This window comes from Molossus molossus, unplaced genomic scaffold, assembly GCF_014108415.1.
Source record: "Molossus molossus isolate mMolMol1 unplaced genomic scaffold, mMolMol1.p scaffold_m16_p_9, whole genome shotgun sequence".
Taxonomy (NCBI): Eukaryota; Metazoa; Chordata; class Mammalia; order Chiroptera; family Molossidae; genus Molossus; species Molossus molossus.
The window spans coordinates 87,172,982-87,195,694 of record NW_023425403.1 but is presented as its reverse complement, the minus strand read 5'-3'; the positions used below and the strand labels follow the sequence as shown (position 1 = coordinate 87,195,694).

General features: G+C 36.4%; 1 protein-coding gene across 2 annotated transcripts in view; it reads left to right on the top strand.

Annotated features, from left to right (window-relative positions):
* The window catches only part of VWA8 (von Willebrand factor A domain containing 8), a 391,316-nt gene that overhangs the window by 5,575 nt on the left and 363,028 nt on the right, over positions 1–22,713 (top strand). For both annotated transcript variants that reach the window (XM_036249886.1, XM_036249887.1), the window contains exon 2: positions 7,440–7,517. In XM_036249886.1, the coding sequence (XP_036105779.1) occupies positions 7,440–7,517 (78 nt within the window). The remainder of the gene's footprint in view (positions 1–7,439; positions 7,518–22,713) is intronic.

Below are 22,713 nucleotides of genomic sequence, written 5' to 3'. Positions count from 1 at the left end.
TATGTAAAACAAAAGAGCTGTCCATTAAAATTACCTAAAAATCAAGTGAATAATGTCTAAAAGTATTTGGTCAAGAAGTGTTACATAAAAGATACTGTTAATTATCTTGTATATAGAAATTATTTTTCTATAAACCTTTGGTAGATCCCCTTAAATTAGGATTATTGCATGTGATAAAATCAAGCCTTATTATTTTAGATGTGGCCTTAAATTTAATTTCATTTGGAAGGTTTTATCTTTTGGATTCTTTTCAGGGTTTTTAAATCTCAAGTACATATGCTTCATGCCTGAATAAAATATATAATTTAATTTATTGGTAGTGGCAACAGTATAGGGATTTAGGTTAATCTGAGTTATGTGTGGTTGCTTTTATGCATTATTTGTAATAAATGTAATTAAACATTAAGCAACATATTCTATAAAAATTTTTACCTTTTTATTAACAATCTGTGCTTTTATATTCTGGTTATTCTAATAATTCCATTCTGAATATCTTAATTACTAAAATATAATTTTTAAAATTATTGCACTTAACCAAAACAGTTTATTTGAGAACAGGCATACAGTAGCTTTTTTTGCTTATTATATACCTGTCATAAGTAACTTTATTCCCCTTTAGATTAATACTTACAAATGCTTGACTTCTGAGCATATTGAAGATGGGCTATTTACAGAAAATTATGAACCAGAGCTTAAAGTAATTAAGAAAACAAAATTTAATTTAAAACTATAGTCATTCATTTATTTATTTATTTATCAAACATTTATTGAATACCTGCTTGGTTTGAGGTATTATTTTTGTCACAAAGGTGATTAAAATATAGTTCCTGTCCACAAAATGCTAGGGTTCTGTAGCTTGAGCAGTGATCTTTAAATACTTTTTTCGGAAAAGTTGCTATAGAAAAGGCAACAGTTTTTCTTTTGAATGGCAAGTTGATTATTTTCATACTGATCCACAGATCTCTGGTGTTAAAGGTCTTAGTTTTTTTTTTATCCTTACCTGAGGATATTTTTCCATTTTTTTGTTCAGATAGAGTGGGAGGAAGAGAGAGAGAGAGAGAGAGAGAGAGAGAGAGAGAGAGAGAGAGAGAAACATTGACGTGAAAGGGACACATCCAGTGGCTGCCACCCGCACGACCAACCAGGGCCGGGGACAAACTGCAACCGAAGTACATGCCCTTAGCAGGAACTGAACCCGGGTCTCTCTGGACTGCAGGCTGACGCTTTAACTGCTGAGCCAAACTGGCCTGGGCAAGGTCTTAGTTTTTTGTTTGCTTGCTTGGTAAGATTTTTAATTCCTTTTAAAAATTTGTTTATGTGTTTAATTGTTTTGCCACATGAGTAAATTCGAGAGTAAGAGTACAATAATCTCAGCCACACAGTTCATGGATTTTATTTCAATACCGTGTATATGACAATATATATTTTGTCTTAAGTTCCTCATGAATCTTTCCTTAAAACTTCAAAGTCAAGAAAAAAAACACAAGAAATATTTTTCTCACTTATCTTCTAAAAGGATTTTTCAAATATGTATCCCTTTGAACATTTTTTAGGTTGATATCTAAAAATTTTTCTCATACAAATAAATAGTTGCAGGGGATGATGTTTCCAGTATATTGTAAATATTGACATTTAAAACAAGAACTGTTACAGTCCTCTTTAAAGTATATCTTGTAAATGGAATCAGAATATTCTAGTAGTTTATTAGCTAGGATCTCTGTTTTGAAAATAGCCAGAAAGCTCTTCTTTGTCAGAAGTTTTACATTGTTTCTTTATCTTCTTGAATTTGTATTTCAATTATACTTCTCATAATTTTAACTTAATATATTTTTGTTCTTGAAATTTTAATTGTACTTTTGTGCAACAAAAAATGTTTAAATGTTAAAATAGTTCTATCATTACAGTTATTAGAACACATTGTTCACAAGAACATCAAAAGGTTCCAAATTTTCATAAAAACTAAAATTTTGTAGAGACGTACCTGTTGATGACATGAGTGGTACCTTCCCTCAGTTGAATATTAATTATTGTGGAAAATGTAAAGAATTTTGATATAATAATATCACTCAATTCTTTGCACACTTTATAAGTTATAAGACAAATAGTATGTTGATTTATTATAAAAATGTTACTTTTAATAGTCTATCAACTGACAACTTTATTACAGTCTTTTTCAAGTTTGTAGGTAACAAAGAATCAGAAACCACTTGACTAGCAAGTGAAGTCATTGAATCACTAAATTAGGGAGGTTCACTAAAAAGACTTTAGCAAAAATGTATCAAATGGCTACAGTTACTTTCTCCAGAGGCTGCTTAGTCTAATCTGCTCAGAAGATGTTAAAATGAAACCATTTCTGTGGAAGAGACATAATCAATAATTGTAATATGGTATGAGAAATATTATTACAGAACATGAACCAGATGCTATACTAGCAGAAAGATGGAAATGGAGTGATCAGTTCTTGAGGGAGGTGGAGATTGTGCGAAAGGAAAAGTTAGGGAAGGGAGATGAAGATATTTGATGAGTAGTTGTGTGAAGGGAAAGGGGTGTGAGAGAGATTAGGAAGGCCTTCTAGGCTGAGGAAATAAAGAATCAGTCACTGACATAGGAATACAAGAGGTAGAGGTGGTTAGAAATGGCTGGACAGTACAGAATGGAGAATGTAGAGTTCTATTTTTCTCATGTTAAAGTTGAGGTGTCTCTGGAATATCTGAGTAAAAATCTCTAGGAGGTTATTGACAGGTATGGAACTCAGGAGAGAGATCTAAGCCAAAGTAGGCATTTAACACTTTAGTTATAGTGTCAGAGTTGGGCCATTGGTATGGATTAGATGACTCAGGAAATTGTAGTATAGTAACAGAAGATGGCCAAGGACATCAGCGTCTGAGGCAGGGAGGGCTAATGCCTAGCCCACATTAATGTCATTTTCCTCTTCGCCTCCAGTAGCAGGCCTGGCTAGTTGATCACTGGCCTACTTCTTAATGAGTCCAGTTTCCATTGTGATTTCCTCTTTGGATTTTTAAAGAAGCCTGTTGCTTGATTTCTTAGTGTTGAGAGACTTTCCAGTTATTTCCAGATCTTTTTGTTACTGATTCCATTTTAATTAGAGAATATATTTTGTATGATTTCAGTCTTTTGAAAAATATTAATACTTGCTTTATGATCCAGTATGATCTGTTTTGGTGAATGTCCATGTACAATTAAAAAGAATATCTGTTCTGCTCTTGTTGAGTGTAGTGTTCTATAAAAGGTTATTTAGGTAAAGTGGCTATTAGTGTTTTTTTTTATTTTTTATTTTTTAAATTTTTTTATCTTCATCTGAGGACATTTTTACGTTCATCTTCAGATAGAGCAAGAAAGAGAGAGAGAGAGAAACATCAATGTGAGAGAGACACATCGACTGGCTGCCACCCTCATGACCCAACCGGGGACAAACTGCAACTGAGGCACATGCCCTTAGCGGGAACCAGGTCTCTCTGGACCGCAGGCCAACGCTCTAACCACTAAGCCAAACCGGCCAGGGCTTTTAGTGTTTTCATATCTTATATATCCTCAGTTCTACTCTTAATCTTAGCCGAAAGGTTGAGAAGTGATTATCTTTACTTCTGTACCCTTCTATTCCACCCCCTTCCATCAATTACTAAGAGAAATATATTAAAATATGCAGAGGTGATTTGGATTTGTCAGTTTCTGCTTTTACATTTGTCAGTTTCTGGTTCATGTTTCTTCCTCAGTGCCCTCTTGGCCAGGCCGCCACTATAGGTTTGCTGTGTTCCTCCACAAAGGGTCACAGGTCCTCTTAGGAAGCTTTCTAAATACACTTTCTCTGCTTGCCTTTCCCTTTGTCCCTTTAGGCTTTGGGGTGGTAGTGGCTTTCTGTTACTGCTAGTCCCATTCTTGGTTTCCCTAAGCTCTGCCCACACCTACATATATGGTTCCTTTATTATATTGTTACACAGTTTGAAAATCCAGTTCAAAAGCCTGAAATGAGTATGTGTCTGACATGTTAAGGAATAGTGATGAGAACCGTATGGCTGGAGTAGAGTAAGTGAGGAGGACGCCAGAAGGAGATGAGGTCTGAGAGGAAACGGGGTGTCTGGGGGCTCATCAGAATAGTCTTTTAGGCCACTGCAAGGACCTTAGGGTTGACCAGAGGACTGACATGACTTGTGGCTGTTCTGTTGAGAATAAACTGTAGGGTGCAAGGGTTGAAACAGGAGATCTGTTAGGAGATGAGAGAATGCTGTTTAAATGAGAAAATCATTTAACTAGTAAACCCTAAATTGGCTTAGGTCAGCGTGGTGGTGGTAGAGGATGTGGTGAAAAGTGGACGATACTGGAGGTATCTTAAAGACAGAGTTAATGGGATTTTCTGATGGGGTATGAGTGAGAACAGTTAAGAATGGCTGAAAGATTTCTGGTTTGAGCAACTGGAAGAATTACATTGCCATCAGCAGAACTGTGGACTACTGTGGGTGGAGCACATTTTGTGGAAAGATCATAAGTTCAGTGTTGAATGTTAAGTTTAAGTTGACTATTAGACATCGCAGTATCTGTTGGTATCTGTGTTTGGAGTTCTGTGGTCTGGGTTAGAGATATAAATTTGGAACCAGCGATATATATTAGTTGCACTTAAAAGCATAAGACAGGGTGAACATATCAAGGAGAGGTTGTACATAAAATAGAAAAGAGGCCAGAACTGGGCCTCTGTACTCAATGCTAAGAAATTGAGAAGGAAGAGGAAGCCAAGATGACTTGAGAAATCAGAGGGAGGTAGGAGGAAAACAGGAGGTGAGGGGGCAAGGAGGAGAAGGAAAGGTGGGGGGAGGGGGAGAGGTAGAATATCCTACTGTGAGTTTGACAGGAGACAGGGCCCAGACTCCATTCTGGAAATTATAGCGACCTTCCCCCTGGCAGCTGGGCTGTGGGTACTAACCTAGGTTTGGCTGATTAAATGCCCTTGCCCAGGACTGAATCATGAGGCGGTTGCACAGAGGCTGCAGGAACAGTTCACTTATGGCAGTGTTCTTACTGTTAGAAGATGCATCAGAAGCCTTTAGACTAAAGATGAAGAATCATGATTTCTGCAACTTAAGATAGTGTTTTTCCAACTTTTCTACAGGTTTGAAAAATATAAAAATAAAATGGGAAAAAGTTGTTCTCTGCTCAAGGTGTTCCATGGTGTGGATTTAGTGTTTGCCAGGGGGAGGATCTCAGTATGTTTATCCTGGGGAGTGACTTTGACTGTTTCCTGTTGCCATCCCTACCATGCTGTGGGCTATTTCTGAGTCTAGGTCTCTTCAGTGACCCATGGTTCTGTAAGTTACTTCACATAACTGCTGTACAACGTTTACTAAGGTATTTTGTGATGGCGTTTCTGTTACAGCAGTTATATGAGGGACCTCACAGGAACCGAGGTTACTTAGTCAGGATTAAATGAAATAGCATAGATAATGTATCTATAACAATATTTGCCAAATTGCCAGTATTCAGTAAATCCTCAATTAGTTGATTAGACTAGTTCAGAGGGAAATTATTTTGATGTGTACAGCTGAACTCTAAACATACATCTTCTGTATCAGAAAGTATACCTGGGTTTTGTAGTGTTTCTAAATTTTTCTCAACTTACCACATACCTGTAATACATTTATTCATCTATAAAAACTTTATTCCCACAGATTCACAAACTTCTTCGTTTGTAAAGTCTGTCTCATGGGGTTATTTTGGGACTGTGTAAAGTACTTAGAAGATAGTAATCATTCAACAAGTATTGGCTGTTGTTATTATTACCATGATTTAAGGCCTTAGTCTCCAGGATACTGCACTAGCTCGAACCGCAGTGTTAAAAGATGTCACAGCTTCTTTTTTCCGAGTCTTTGAGCCCTTTCCAAATGAAGTTCCAGGTACAGATGGTATCAATATGCCTACTTTGCTGCTGGAGAAAGCAAAGCAGAGATTGTTCAGTTTAGTCTTGCACTTTAGACTGTCAGCCGGAAATTAATGTTATTAAAATAAAATTAGAACAGTGGCCTTGGCCATTTTGGCTCAGTGGTTGGAGCATTGGCCCCCCAGACCAAAGGGTTGTGGGTTCAATTCTTGGTCAAGGGTGCACACTGTGTTGCACGTTTGATCCCCGGCCTCCGTTGGGGTCTTGCAGGAGCCAGCCATTCCATGTGTCTTTCTCTTCCCCCAGCTCCCTGCCTCTCTATCTAAAAATCAATGGAAGAATATCCTTGGATAAGGATTAACAACAAACAACAACAAAAATTAGAACCATGTAGCAGTTATTTGGAACTTTTTCTCTGTTTTGTTTCTTGTAGGAATTATTGGCATATATACCACTGGGCTCTGTTCTTTTTATGTACCTAGAAATAATGAATTTGGGGTTATGTTACTAGAGGACTTGAAGTTGTTTGTAGTAACGATAAGAACCTATAGAGATGTCAAGAGGTTGCAGTTTTGTGTTAACAGTACCACCCTGTGGATACTTTGGATGATACTAAACAAAATACTTCCTTCTGTATTATTGCTGATGCTGTTACTATTAATGAGAAAATAAAACTGCTTAATATGTATATTTTATTGAACTTCACCTTTTTTGCTAGCATAACATTTATTTTATTTTTTAAAATTATTTTTATTAATTTGTTTTTGTTACAGATGTTTCTCCTTTTTCCCCCATTGACACCCTTCACCCCCCCACCCCCGTCCCTTCTGCAGCTTTGTTGTCTATGTTCATTGGTAATGCATACATGCATGTAAGTTCTGTGGTTTATTCCTTCCCCCCCAACACCCCCTCTTCTGGGGTTTGTCAGTCTGTACCCTACCTCTATGTCTCTGGGTCAATTTTGTTTATCAGTTTAGTTCATTATATTCCACAAATAAGTGAGATCATGTGATATTTATGGTGTTTCCTCAAAAAGTTAAAAATTGAACTGCCATTTGACCCAGTGATCCCACTTCTAGGAATATACCCTAAGAAGCCTGAAACACCAATCAGAAAGAATATATGTATCCCATATTCATAGCAGCACTATTTATAATAGCTAAGATCTGGAAACAACCCAAGTGTTCATCAGTAGATGGGTGGATAAAAAAGCTGTGGTACATGTACACAATGGAATACTATGCAGCTGTAAGAAAGAAAGATCTCTTATCATTTGAGATGACATGGAGAGACCTGGAAAGTATTATGCTAAGCCAAACAAGCCTAGCCTAATATTTAAAATGTGAATTTCACCAATGTTTCCCTTCTCCTTTCCATAACTTGTACTTTGGATAGAAGCTTTAGAGCACAGCCCGCAAGCCTCTGTGTGCCTGACACAGACTGATGTGGGTACATTTTGGTAAGAGTCAGGAGAGTCATTGTTGGGAAAGGCATGGGTATGATTTTCTCACTTGTCTCTTGTAATGCTTGTGTTTTTTAATTCTCTTTTTAGGTGATACAATCAGTATTGGAGATGTATCCTACACTTTGAAAACTCCTAAGAGCCCGGAACTTGTGCCACAGAACTATAGTAAGAAATATTTATTTATGAATGACGAACTTGTAACTTTTAATTATGTGAATTTTTAAACATATACAAAGCTAAAAGGAATAATATAAATCTGATTTACACATCATTTATCTTCAGCATTTGTCAGTGTATCCCAGTCTTTTTTATCTGACTCTCGTTTTTTTTTGTTCTGGAGTATTTAAAACCTATGTCAGATATTGTATCACTTCACCCATGAATATTCCAATAAAACTTTTATTTTTTCATGTACTATAATTTCTTTTTTAATTAGGATAAAATTTATAAACAATAAAAGCACAGTTTTGAGTATTCATTTTGTTTAGTTTTTACAATGTTATAAACCCACATAAACACCAATATTATTTTCATCACTGAGTGTTCTTTTGTGTCCCTTTCCAACTCCCCAGCTCTGGACACCACTGTTCTGTTTTCTACTAGGATAGATTAGTTTTGCCTGTTCTTCAGCTGTATAGAAATAGAATCATATCGTATGGCATTTCTGTGTGTGTGTGTGTGTGTGTGTGTGTGTATGTATGTAAAACTGTCTTCTTTCCATCAAGGTAATGATTTTTAGGTTCACCCATGTTGCTGTACCTATCAGTTTGTTTTTATTGCTGACTATTATTCTATTGTATAAATATACCACATTTTGTTTATCTGTTCTCCAGTTGATGGACATTTGAATAGTTTCCATTTTTGGATTCTTATGAATAAGGTGCTATGAACATTCCTGTACAAATATGTGGTCATAAGTTTTCACTTCTCTTGAATTAATAGGAGTTGGATTGATGTGTTAGAGGTGGATTCCTGTTTAACTTTATAAGATACTGCCAAACAGTTCTACAAAGTAGTTGTACCATTTTACCCTTTGAGTATGTACCTAGGAGTGGAATTGCTAGCTCCATGTTTAACATTTTGAGGAATTACCAAACTGTTTTCTAAAAAAAGGTGTGTCATTTGACATTCCTACCAACAATGTATGAGGGTTCCAGTTTCTCCACATCTTCAGTAACACTCGTCTGTTTTATTATAGGTGTGAAGTGGTATTGTTGTTTGGATTTGCATTTCCATAATGACTCAGTCATTCCTTTGCTCAAAATCATGTCACTTCTTGTTTCAAATTTCTTTAATCTCTAATAGTTTAGGAACAAAGGTAAGCCCTTACCTTTCATGATCTTTCTCAGCCTCATCTTTTGACACTTTCCTTCCCCTATTTAATGTTTCAGTCATGGGGCACAACACAGAATACTTTTTTGTTCACTCTTCAGGTTCTTCCTCTAGATGTGCTCCTTGAGCAAGAATATCTCACTTTCATCTAACATAGATTCCCATTCACTCACCTCCCAGGTGGCTCTGCAATCTGTCTTTTCCTCTCTGTCCCACTTTTCTTTTAATATATATATATTTTGAGTTATCTTCTTAGTGGTCCATTCAGGGATTACAGTGAACAATTTAACTTAAAACAAACTTATTCAGATGGATACTAATCGTAAACAAAACTTTGCTCTGTTCCCTTGATACTTCTTTTGTGCTGTTATTTTATACTAATTATACTTTATTCATTAAAAATTTACTGACACAATTTTATAATTATTGTTTTATGAAATTTGTCTTTTAAATCAGTTATAAGAAAAGAGTTACAAACAAAAGTATGTTTATGCTCTTTGTGTTTACACATATAGTTGCCCTTACTGGTATTCTCTCCTTGTGTGGATTCGAGTTGTGCCTTGTGTGCTCTCATCTCAGCATGAAGGAAGGGCTCCCTTTAGTGTTTCTTGTAGGGAAGATCTGCTGTGATGAGTTCTCGTAGTGTGTGTTTGTCTGGAAATTTCTTAATTTTGCCTTTATTGTTTGAAAGAGAATTTTACTGGATATGGAATTTTTGGTTGACAGGTTTATTTTCTTCCTTTCAGCACTATGAATATGTCATCTTACTGCCCATAGCTGCCATAGTTTCTGATGAGTCATTATTGATTTTATTAAGGATCCTCCTCTATGTGATGACTCACGTTGCGTTCGGCTATCAAGATACTCTCTTTGGCTTTGGCTTTTGATAGTTTAGCTATGGTATGTATGATAACAAATCTCTTTGAGTTTTACCTATTTGGAGATTGTTGAGCTTCTTGGATGTGCAGATTAATGTTTTCCCATCAACGTGGGGGGAGTTTTTTTTTGCAATTATTCTTCTTTTTTTTTGATAATGAAAAGAAAAAAAAAGCCAGTTATCCCTGTGGTAACTTTTATGACATCTCCTGCTTAAAACCCAAAAGGTCAGAAGGATCGAGAAGCCCCACTTTCACAGTCTGTATTTGTACTGAAAATCAGGATCAAGCGAGCTTTTGCCTTTCTGCTCCACGGGAGGTTTCTGTCCTCCCTGAGCTTGCCTTAATTGGCAGTTATTCTTTATTGGTTTTTATTTAATTAAAAAAAAAATTTAACCCAAAACAAGACTAATATATTTGATTTATTACTAAGGTAATCCTAACAAGGTAAGGATACTTAAGTTATCATGCATTGGAGAGCAATTTTTAAAATAACCATCACTGTTGATAGAAATGTGTGTGTGTGTGTGTGTGTGTGTGTGTGTGTGTGTGACTTCTTTCTTTCTGGGACTCTTACTATGTATATTTTAGTATATTACATGCTGTGCCACGGATTTCTGAGGCTCTTTCTTTATTCTCTCTCTCTCTTTTTCTGTTTCTTAGACTGGATAATTTTTTGACCTATATTCAAGTTTGCCTGCTCACATCTGTTGTTGAGCTCCTCTAGTGAATTTTTTAATTTTACTTTTCAACTTCAGAACTTCTATTTGGATCTTTTTTATAATTTATTTCTTTTTGATATTTTCTGCAAGATATTGACATGCTTTCTTTTTAGTTCTTTGAATATATTTGTAATAGCTGATTAAAAGTATTGTCTATTCAAAAAAAAAAGCCCTGGCCGGTTTGGCTCAGCAGTTGGAGCGTCAGCCTGCAGACCAAAGAGTCCCGGGTTCAGTTCCTGCAAGGGGCACGTACCAAAAAAAAAAAAAAAGTATTGTCTATTAAGTCCAATGTCTGGCTTCCTCAGAGATAGTTATATTGACTGCTGTTTTTCTCTGTATAGGGGCCATAATTTCCTATTTTTTTGCATTTCTTATGCATTTTTTTGTTAGAAAGTGGACATGTTAAATAATATAATGTGGCCAGTCTGGAAATCAGATTCCTCCCTTCCCCAAGGTTTGTTTTTGGTCATTGTTGCTGCTGTTTGTTTGTTCCCTGACTTCCACAGGGTATTTTTCTGAAGTCTGTATTCTTTTTTTTTCAGTCCTCACCTGAGGATATTTTTCCATTTATCTTCAGATAGAGTGGGAGGGAGGGGGAGAGAGAGAAACATCAGTGAGAGAGACACATCGATGTGAGAGAGACACATCGATTGGTTGCCTCCCTCACGACCCTACCAGGGCTAGGGACAAACCACAACCAAGGTACGTGCCCTTGACTGGAATCGAACCCAAGGCTCTTTGGTCCACAGGCTGATGCTCTAACTGCTAAGTCAAACCAACCAGGGCTGAAGTCTGTATTCTTAGTCATGTGCTGCCACTGAAGTTTCTGCTTGGTTAGCTTAGTGCTCAGGTAATGATTGGACAGAAATCTTAAATGCATCAAACACATAAATTGTCTCAGCCTTTGCCTAGGATCTCTGTGAGCACGTTGGGCATGATTTCAGTGTTCCACAGATGGCTTATGAGGGTGTCTTAGCCTTTATTTTCTGCTGGTGCAAAGCTCTAATGTCAGCCAGCTGTGTGAGATTAGGCCCTTCTCAGACTTTCCTGGACATGTGCATGGCTTTCGAGACGCCTAGGCATTCACTGGAGCTTTGCAAAGCCTCCTTTGGACAGCTCATTCCCAGTGTTTCCTTTTAAGTTTTTTTGTCATTCTCACCTTAGCTCCAACTGGTTTTGCTCCCTTAAGCAGCTGTGCAGTTAAGCAAGTGTTGCTGATTTTTCTTTGACACAGGCCCTAGGGTGGTGCTGTTTGCATACAGGGAGTTCTGAGTGGGTCAAATAAAGACAAATTCTGAGAATGGAGCTTTTCAGGGAGCTTCCGGAGAGGTCACTATAGATAGTTCCCTGGGGGTGAGGCTTTGGGGAGCTCTAACCCTGTTCTGTCCCCCTCAGTAGTTTGCTGGTCTTCACCATCATTGTGGGCCAGTTCCATTCCCAATCAGGGCACATGCCCGTTGTTTCTCTCTCACATCGATGTTTGTCTTCCTTTCCCTTCCTCTCTCTCTAATGTCAATAAAACAGTAAATAAAAAAATAAAAAAGTTTACCTTGTTTATCCTGACACAGCTATGGAAGATTCTTCCTTCCTTCTCTTGCCGTTCTACTAGGGATGAAAACTAGCTCTGCGCCTTTTCCCTCCTTGAAAGGGCTTATTAATTTAGTTCATTTAGGTTTCTTTATATCCTTAGCTGTATGGTGGGTTTTTAAGAAACTGTTTTTTAGATTAACTGGCTCGTTCTGGTGGTTAGGTTGGAAGTGAAATTTTCTTGTAATTCTCTGTAAGCTAACTAGAAGTGGGAGTTATTTTCAATGTTTGTTATTTATTATGCCCAATTATATTATTTTGATAGATAGGCTTTCTTTTCTGGGGTTAGACTAATGACATAATTCTTTAAGGTATTATACTTAACTAGAGAAAAGTTAACAAAATATATCTATAACACCTTACATGTCGTAGGTACATAATGATTGAAAAAAAAAATCACTCATTTTTCTGATTTTTGGCTCTTTTCTTATTATAAATGTGGCTAACTTTTTATAATAAGCTTCAGAAGACAGGAATAATATCCAGTGTTAATAGACAACTGGAAAACTTTTATGTAGTCTGAGTTCTATAGGGTAAGAACTTGCTTGGGGGGAAATTATACTTAAAATTTTGTCTGTACTACTTTCGAGATGTGTGGATTTCATTTTCTTTTTCTTTTTTAGATCTGTTAATTTCCATAGTCATTTAACTGCTCTGAGTCTCCTTGACTATGTGAATGGGGATGATCATTTCAACCTCACAGGTGTATTGTAAGGATCAAATCAAATAGCACATGTGAAGCGTGTAGGATAGTGCCTGGCACACAGTGCTCAACCAATGTAAGCTCCAGACACAGCCATTTCTTCAGTCTCCTGATTCTTGTTCTTTTCATGTTCCATCATTCCATGCCTGTGACACTGTTGAGCATGGGTTTACTAAGGGTTGCTCTGATTCTGCCTCAGAGATATGTTAAAAATATTTCTTCATTCAGTCTCACTCTTAAAAGATGAACCTGGAATAAAGTTTATCCAGATTTGATTTTGAATTTTCCCTCGGGTTGTGTGCTGGATCACAAATGGCATAGACTCTTCGAATAAGATTTAATTTCTTGTCAAAGATTAAAAATGTATTTATAGTGTGGAAAGAAAGTTGGCCTTTTCAGTTTCACCTAAACATGAACCACAGTCGTTGCCTGATAGTTCTCATAGCCTGATAGCTATCCCATCCCTTCCTTTTTTATCCTTACCCGAGGCTATGTTTTTATTGGTTTTTAGAGAGGAAGGAAGGGAGAGAGAGAGAGAGAGAAACATCGATTGGTTGCCTGCTGTACATGCCCTGACCAGGGATCGAACCCACAACCTTGCTTGGGACAATGTTCCAACCAAGCAAGCCACCCAGCCCGGTCATCCCTTCTTTTAACAACAAAGATGCCATAGTCTGCTATCTGGAGTCTGCTGAAATATCTTGTCATAGTCTCAAATGCTCAATCACTTGGGGATCTTATTAAGTGAGAGAATTAACAAGATATTAACCTATACTAGCTTTAAGGATTCAGGAGATCTTAGCAATATCACATTTTAAACTTATAAACATAATCTTTGAATGCATGCATTTATATTTTGCAAATGACTGAGGAACAATACAGTGGCTGGCTCAGATCAAGTCCCAAAGAAAAGATACCTGTTTCTAAATATAGGAAAACTCCCATACATTGTCACCCAAACCCCCAGAGAAACATAGAAAAAAAAATCATCATTTTCTGGTTTAGATAGTTTCCATTTTTATTACTGTTTTCATGCATCTCTTATATAATAAAGTTTTTCATTCCTTTTGTGTTTAATCATTAGTAACTTATCCTTTGAAATTTATTTGAAGAAAGTTTATATTGAAAGCAATTTGTTGGATGGTCCATAAACTCCAATTTATATTTTCTATGCTTGCTATCCATTCATCATTATTCCTACCATATTCACAAGATAAGTATCCTTATCTATTATTTTTTGTTTATCAGGAAGATGGTGCCTATTGTATGTTTCACTCAGTAGTAAATTTTTACATAGTTTCTACTAGTCTTTTTTATGAGTAACTGCCCAATTGTAAGAGAAAAACTGTTGGGAGTTTGGTTAACTTGAAATAGGGTAAGTGGCTGAGCTAAATCAACCAAATCTTATGCATCCACATAAGCATTGTGTGGTTGCTACATATGGGTTGGACAGGTACATTGTATTGCATACTGTAGTGTGCATTTTACATCTGTTTACTGTACATTGTATTCTTTGAACGATTTTTTCCTTCTTTTGGGGACTATTTCCCAAATGAGAAAATTACAGTTCTTTGGATTGTTATTACATGATTGATTAGAGATTATGGGTTTTGGTTATTAGAAAACTTTGATGGATTTTTTCCCCTCTCTTGGAGCTATTTAAAAATATCTTGGAAATGGTGTTCTGTTAAACTGTGATAATGCACTACTTTCCTTCCTGTATTTATGCTTCAGTTTAGCTTTTTGCCTTTTGGATATTTAATATTTTCAAATGAAACATAAAATGATAGATTTTTGTTGAGGAAAGGAATATTAACAGTTATTCTTCTCTCTGAAAGTCCCTTCATAGCAGGAAAGTGGGATCATGAGAAAGAGGTCAGAAGGCTCATTACTTAGTAGCAAAACCTAGTTTTCCTGACTTCAGATTGATTTTCCTTTTACAGTCTGTCTCAATGTCTCTGCCTACTATTCTTTAAAATACCTGGGATGGGAAGAAGAATGATATATTAAAAAACTCTTTTAGAATTTAAGTATGAAAGATTATTGAAAAATATTGAAATAGTTGAGGCATAGCAGTGCTATTTTATTTGTCTTTATCAAAGTTAGTATTCAGGGCACTGAAACTCACTATTGTCTTTTAGTAATGAAGAAATGACAATCACAACATTGAAATATAAACTTTAATATTTATATTTAATATCTAATAGAAGGGTAAAAATCTTTCTAACTGACCAGTTTTGTAGACTGGAAATATCCTTAAGTGGAAGTCTAAAATTCTATTAAAAACCCCGGGAATGCATATTACCTCATCAAAGTGAAATTTCTTCAATTGGTGACTGTCTGATTGAGATAATGAATGCTGTACTTTATGGTCACTTGTCAGCTTCTCCTCTGATCTGTCAGTGCCGGGCACAGCAGGCCGTCTTTTCTCTCTCCAGCACCTTACAGCCCAGTGCCTGGCTCGCAATGGACACGGGGGTTGGATTGCTCTTTAGGTTTTTATTATCTAGGTTTTTTCACCTCCTGCCTTGACCATTATAACTTCCACTTATCATCTTAGTCCCTAGTCTCTCACCTGCAAGTATTGAAGTGAATAACTAAAGCTCTTTTTGCCTTTTTGTATGAAAACCGAATCTTATCACTAAGATGAAAGCAGCAGCTTTTGAAAAGAGGTTCCTTCATGTTTTTGTGCTTGAAGTTAAACTACACAGTATCAAAATTGGTATTTCTTCCAGGGTTTGCCGGACGGGGTTGTGCTCCTGGGCAGCAGTTTTCAATAGATGACTTTAAAACTAACCTCAGAGTTACATTTCCACTTCCTTATATAATCTTCTTGTTGCAGTCTGTGGACCAGTTATATATGAGGTCATTTAAGGTTTACTGGACACACTGACCTCTTATCCAAGCAACTAGGGCACACAGATATTTTCTGTAAGAATTACTATGCTGCGCTCTTAAAATGGCGAGTTTTGGCATAAAGTCAACGGGATGAGAGTTTTTCTTTGGGGAGGGGGGCGCTTTGTCTTTAGTTTGTAAATAATTTTAAGAGGTTTAAGAAACTCATCAACATCATAAATGACAGAATGCTGTGGAAGAAACTGTCATTTTGGTGTAAATGTTGATAATGCGGAGCAGTCAGTGCAGCCACTTGTCAGCTGTGATGAAGTAGTGACAAAGGTCACACAGGTGGGCCTCCAGGAAGGTGTCACCAAGATCCTCTTACTAGAGTCAGAGCTTGAAAACCAGTCTGGGAAACAAGGCCTCCAATCCTTCACATTTACCTTATTTTTAATAGTTGCACTAATTGCCTCTATCCCATGATGACTTGAGAAAAGGATGTATTTAGATGTATTTTTAAAAGTAGAGCCCTCAAAAGGAAGAGTTCCATCAAAAGAATCCATCACCCTGAAACCCTTAAGATGAGCTGGTCTCCTCTTGAGTCTCTACAGCAGTCTTCATTCAGTGCCTAATTTTTCTTCAGTCCTCCTTTTCCCTGGTACCATATTCAGGACAGCTTAAATTTCTTCGATGCATTTTATTGTTTGTTGAATGATTGTTGTTGCTTTCTGCAGCTTTCCTTGTAGATAAATTTTGAGCTGTATAATATGTTTTGTAGGCTTCTTTGGACCCACCTGGTAATTTAGCCACCATTAATGACATTGTTTAAAGAGAAAATGAATTCAAGCAGTAAACCCCTAACTTAAAAATCACATTTTAATGTGTATATAACACATATGATAAGGATTAATACCCATAGTATACAAATATATCTTACAAATTGATGAGAAACATTATGTGATACACTAAAACATATGCAAAGGATTTAAATAGGCATGCCACAGGGAATGAAATATAAATGGACAATACATTTATGAACATATGTTCTAACCTGGTTAATAGTTAGAGAGATACAAATTGTACAAGATAGTACTTTTCATGCATTACCTGGGTCAAAATTTAAAAGTATTGTAATGTCTAGTACCTGCAAGGTTGCAGAGAAATGGCATTGTCATACATTGCTGATATAAGTGTGAGTGCATAGGACCTTTTTGGAAAATAATATGGTAGTAGCTATTAAAATAAAAAATATACATACCTTCTGATGTAGCACTTTCTTTTTAGGTTATATCCATTATGGAAAATTGGCACATAAAAGAAGATATTTGTACACAATATGTTTTGTAGCATTTTGGTGTTTTGGCAATGATAAAAACTAGAAGCTATCTGAGTGAATCAAGAGGAATGGTTGAAAAAATTATTATATACCCATATCATAGAATCTTCTGCAGCTATTTAAAAATATTAGGTTAGATTTATATCTGTAGACCTAGAGGCTGTCCATGTGATATTGTTAAGTAAAAATTGCAGACTGCAGAGTTGTACATAAAGTATGATACCATTTTTGTTTAAAAAAATTTTTTGAAACACCTTTATAGGTGTTCTATATACAGAGAAAAGTGTTGAAGGATGGACTCCAAGCTCTTAAACTTTGACTTCCTTCTCATTGGTTTAGGAGTGGGACTAAGAATGGGAGAGGTTAAACAGACTGACAGATGTCAGAGGGGAGATGGGTTGGGGGGACTGGATAAAAGAAGGTGAAGAGATTAGCCAACGAACATATATGCATAGCCCATGAACACAGTGTGGTAAAGGCCAGTGTGGGGTAAGGGCTGGATGGAGGTTGGCAAAGGGGGTGGGAATGGGGGACATCTATAATAGTGTCAACAATAAAAAGAAAGAAAAGGAAGAAAGGAAGGAAGGGAGGGAGGGAGGGAGGGAAAGAAAAAGAAAAAGAAAGAAAGAAAGAAAGAAAGAAAGAAAGAAAGAAAGAAAGAAAGAAAGAAAGAAAGAAGAAGAAAGAGAAAGGAAGAAAGAAAGAAAGAGAGAGAGCGAGAAGAAAAAAGAAAGAAAGAAGAAAAGAAAAAATAAGAAAGAAAAGAAAAAAGAAAAGAAGAAAGAAAGAAGAGAGAGAGAAAGAAAGAGAAAAGAAAGAAAGAAAGAAAGAAGAAAGAAACGAAAGAAAAGAAAGAAGGAAGGAAAGCAAAAGAACAAGTATTGGCAAGGATGTAGAGAACTTGGAACGCTTGTGTATTGTTGGTGGAATTGTAAAGTGGTGCAGCTGTAATGGAAAACAGTATAAAAGTACCTCAAAAAAGTAAACACAGAACTACCATATGATCAAGATTTGTCAGTTTATCCTCACCCGAGGACATTTTTCCATTTTTTGCCCAGGTAGAGTGGGAGGGAGAGAGAGAGGAACAGAGAGAGAGAGAGAGAGAGAGAAAGAAACATCGACGTGAAAGGAACACATCGAGTGGCTGCCACCCGCACGACCGACCAGGGCCGGGGACAAACTGCAACCGAGGTATGTGCCCTTAGCGGGAACCGAACCCGGGTCTCTCTGGACCGCAGGCCGACGCTCTAACCACTGAGCCAAACCGGCCAGGGCAAGATTTGTCAATTTATATGCACATCAGCAATGTGCATCTCTGCTGACTTATTAGGTGCACAGCATTACTTCTACACCATTCTGCTATTCAGAGCAATTACAAGGTCAGCCCATTCTGTAAAGAAGAAATAAATGCCACCTCTTGATGAGAGGTGTGGCAGCATGTACAGCAGTGGAGGAATTATGGGAGGTTATCTTCAGAGACCATTTACCACAGATAGTTTGATATAGGGGTGATGATAATCTTCTGATTAATTTTGCATTTCTTTATTTATGAGTTTCTTATTTGTAATTATGTCAATTTTTCATGCCTAGTGATTTTTAAAATTTCTCCGCAGTTTTAGAAGTTTATTTGTAAGAAGTCTTTCTATATTTTGTTGATTGTAAAAAAATAAGATATTGACATTTCCTATCATATTTCTTGTAAAACTCTCAGTTTGTCATATAGCATTACATTATTATATGCAAAACACATTGTAAAATTTTAAGTTTTCAAGTAGTAAAATCTGTTGAGGTTTCTTTTTTTTGGTAACATATTTAGTGACAAAACACAACATACATAATCATAATGCGTATTTATCTTTTTGGCAGCTCAGCTAATGCCTTTGCTAATTTGAGGGAATTTCCAGTAGTCTGGATTTGATATATAACAGGTACATACCCTTGGGGGTATACATATGACTCACTAGGGGAGCAGAGAAAAAAATACTAGAATGACTTTTTATTTATTTTATCTTAAAAAATATAGAAATTAAATTTTACCAATACTTAATATAGACATGAACCCTGGGGCCTTTGCTTGGATCATATATCAGGTGTAGGAGTGACCCTGAGAGAAGACAGGGGAAGTCTGGTGCTTCCTGCACAGAGATTTTCTGTGTGTTGCTTTTTACATGTATCTAAAAATATATATACACACACACATGCACACACATACACACACATATATACACACACATGCACACACATACACACACATATACACACACACATGCACACACACACAAATCTGCATATATATTTATATAAATAATTATATATAAAGAATGGGAGGGATTAAGTGAGATTATTTGCATTTTTTTTTACATTTTAGATTTTTTCTTTGTTATGGTATGTATGTATTAGCCAAATCTAATAAAAACCTTATGTTTAAAGCAAAACTTTTATTAAAGAATACATTCATTGTTAGTTTTAATTGCCTTTTCTGCAATCTGACTCATAAAAGTAGAAAGTTCATATTTTATGTTTAAAGAATTTGGATTCATTTGGCAGGACCTGAAAATTCCTGGTTCTTCTGAGATACGTTCATAACCAAAGGTCATTTCTTGGTTTCATTTTATATTTGCAGTTGTCATCGTCTTCTCATGAGTACTAAGACCAACAAATGTATCTTCAGCAAATTCTCATAATTTAGCAACACCTTATAGATAAGCACTTTAGGAGGCTGAATTGCAAATTGAACTTTGGGTATTTAATTGTGATCTAATGATCAGTCAAAATATTCTAATAGATGTCACCCATTATATTGCTGCTTTCTCTATCACAGTTCTTTCCTCCTTCCAGTATGGCTATTATGACTTTGCAGTATAGTTTCTCAAAAATATATAACTTTTTGTTTCTATTATAAAAATAAAACACAGCTGATACTGAAAACTTGTAAAACATCAAAATACACAAAGGATAGCCCAGCTGGTATGGCTGAGTGGATTGAACGTTGTCCCATGGTCTGGGAGACCCTGGTTCAATTCCTAGTCAGGGCACATGCCTGGGTTGTGGGCTCAATCCCCAGCAGGGGGCGTGCAGGAGGCAGCTGGTGGATATTTCTCTCTCACATTGATGTTTCTATCTCTCTCTTCCTTCCTCTCTTTTAAAAAGATCAATCAATCAATCAATCAATGAAAAAACACAAAGGATAAACCTCAATCATCCATAAGCCAAATAACAAACACAGTTAACATTTTAATGTTAGCCTAATCTTTTTTTAAACAGTGTGACTAAGGCCCTACTAGTGTGGCTCAATGGATTGAGAGTTGTCCCACGGATTGAGAGGCCCCGGTTCGATTCCCTGTCAGGGCACATGATCAGGTCGCAGGCTCAGTCCTCAGTAGGGGGCGTGCAGGAGATAGCTGGTTTATGTTTCTCTCTTCGATTTTTCTCTCTCTCTCTCCCTTCCTCTCTCTCTAAAGAAAAATCAATAAAAATATGTTTAAAAAAATAAATAGTGTAACTAAGTATAAATTGCATACAGTAAATTTCATATATTTAAAATATAAAATTTCATAAATTTTGGCATCTGTATATAACCATGAAACACCTAGTTCCTCTGTTGTATGGGAATCGATGATCTGCTTTAGAGATTCATTTGGATTTTTTAGAATTTTGTATACATCATACAATATGTACCATTTTTGTCTCTTTCTGTCACTTAGTATAATTTTTTTGAGATTCTTCCATTTTGCATGTCTTAATAGTTTATTAGTTTTTTTTGCTGAGTAATATTCCATTGTATGGAAAGATTGCAATTTGTTTATCCATTCACCTGTTGATACACATTATTGTTACCATTTTGAGGCTCTTGAATTAAAGCTTCTCTGAACATTTATGTTTGATTCTTTGTTTGCACATATGCTTTCTTTTTGTACGTGTAAATACCTAGTCGTGAAATGTCTATATCACATGATAAGTGTTAAGAAACGGCCATTCTATTTTCCAAAGCAGTTGTATCATTTTCTTTTTCTGCCAGCAATGAAAAAGACTTCCAGTTCCTCCATATTCTCGCCAGCTCTTGGTATGATCAATCTCTTTAATACGCTTCCATATCTGGTTCCTGCTGGCTGAGGGGCTGGGCGAGGTGCTTTCCCTGTAATCCTCACAATAACTGTGCTCAGTAAGTATTCCCTGTCTTTGGAAATGAAGGAACGTTAGGCCCAGACAATTCAGAATACTTGTCCAAGGACATTGATAAAGGAGAGGATGAAAAATCACAACTTAGTCTGTTTGACTTCAAAGACTTTATTTCCATTATATTATGTTGCTTCTTGGGAAAGTAAGAAAACCTCACTGATTTTGAAGGATTAGTTATAGCGGAATTTGATCTATGCATAATTTTCTGAAATTTTAATTTTTACATATATGACAAATTTGAGTTCATGGAGGGAGAAAATTATAATTTACGTACTTTTGGTAAAATTATTTTACTTTTTTTTTTTAATCCTCACCCAAGGACATTTTTGCATTCATCTTCAGATAGAGCCGAGGGAGAGAGGGAGGAAGAGAGAGAGAAACATCGATGTGAGAGAGACACCCTGACTGGCCACCACCCACACGACCCCAACCCGGGCCAAGGACAAACTGCAACCGAGGTACGCGCTCTTAGCAGTTTGAACCCGGGACTCTCTGGACCGTGGGCCAAAGCTCTAACCACTGAGTCAAACTGGCCAGAGTGGTAAAATTATTTTAAAGCCCTTGAATATGCCTGGGCAAAAAACAGTACATATTTATTTTTAAACAAGTATTGACTAGGAATTGAATAAGGAATTTAGCCCAACCTGAACCAGATGTTTTATTCTTACATAGAAAAGGAAATTATAGAATGTAGGATCAAGCTCTCCAGTATTATTATGACATAATTTTATTATCATGTGGGCTCCTGGAAGGTAGCGTTTTTGCCTGAAAACATTGAGGTTGGGGATTTCTCTCATGCACTGGGCTGTGTTTATATCAGCCTATGCATGGCAGTTTGGCAGTTTGTTTTGCAGATGTTTGTAATGTACAGTCTTACATCTTGTTTCTATTTCTGGAATGCTTTTAAGTATGACTCATGCCTTCTTGAGGCCATACTAAAAATACAGCTAGTTGCAAGCATTAATGTAAAATACACCACAGACACCACACAGCAAGCAGTACATAATGCTTTCTCTCAGTAGTTTAATGCAGTTTCCTGACAAATATTTTCTTTGACAAAATACACTATATAAGTGAAAATGGGATTTATTTTTGGAGAAGTGGGTCATTTGATAACATAATGTAAACAACAGAATGAATTTAAAGTTTTAATAAAAAAGAATTCAATGTGATTTGGTATCACCAAAATCTAAGACATAGTGGCCAGAAAAGCAAGTCCACTAAATATGATGGAACCTAGTGACGTGGACTCTTACAGAAAAAATCTTGGACCTGAGGCAGAGCCTGTTAAAAAGATTTGGAGGGGTAACAGGGCACGTGACTGGAACGCAAGCTTTGGACTCCAACAGTTTAGGTCTAAATCTTGAATTATGCACTTGTCACCTGTGGGCAAAGGGTAATGAGTATTTAACAAATGCTTATCTGGTACTTACTATCACCAGACATTCCTAATGCTTAATTTAGTCCTCATAACAACTTTATACTAAGTACATTTGGCATCTCCATTATGCAGCTGGAGAAGCTGAGCACAGAGGGTTTAAACAACTGGTTAAGGTTACGTAGCTAATACACAGCAGAATTGGAATTTGAGCAGTTCAGCTCAAGTCTGTATCCTTACACACCACACCCTGCTACCTTCTAGGGTTGTTGTGACATCCAGATGAGATACTGTACAAAAAATCATTTGTATTCTTATCTGGCACATGACAGGAATGCAATAAATTATAACCATTATCACTATTATTGAGGGGAGGTAAAAGAAGGGAAAAGAAGAGGTCTTTGTGAAGCT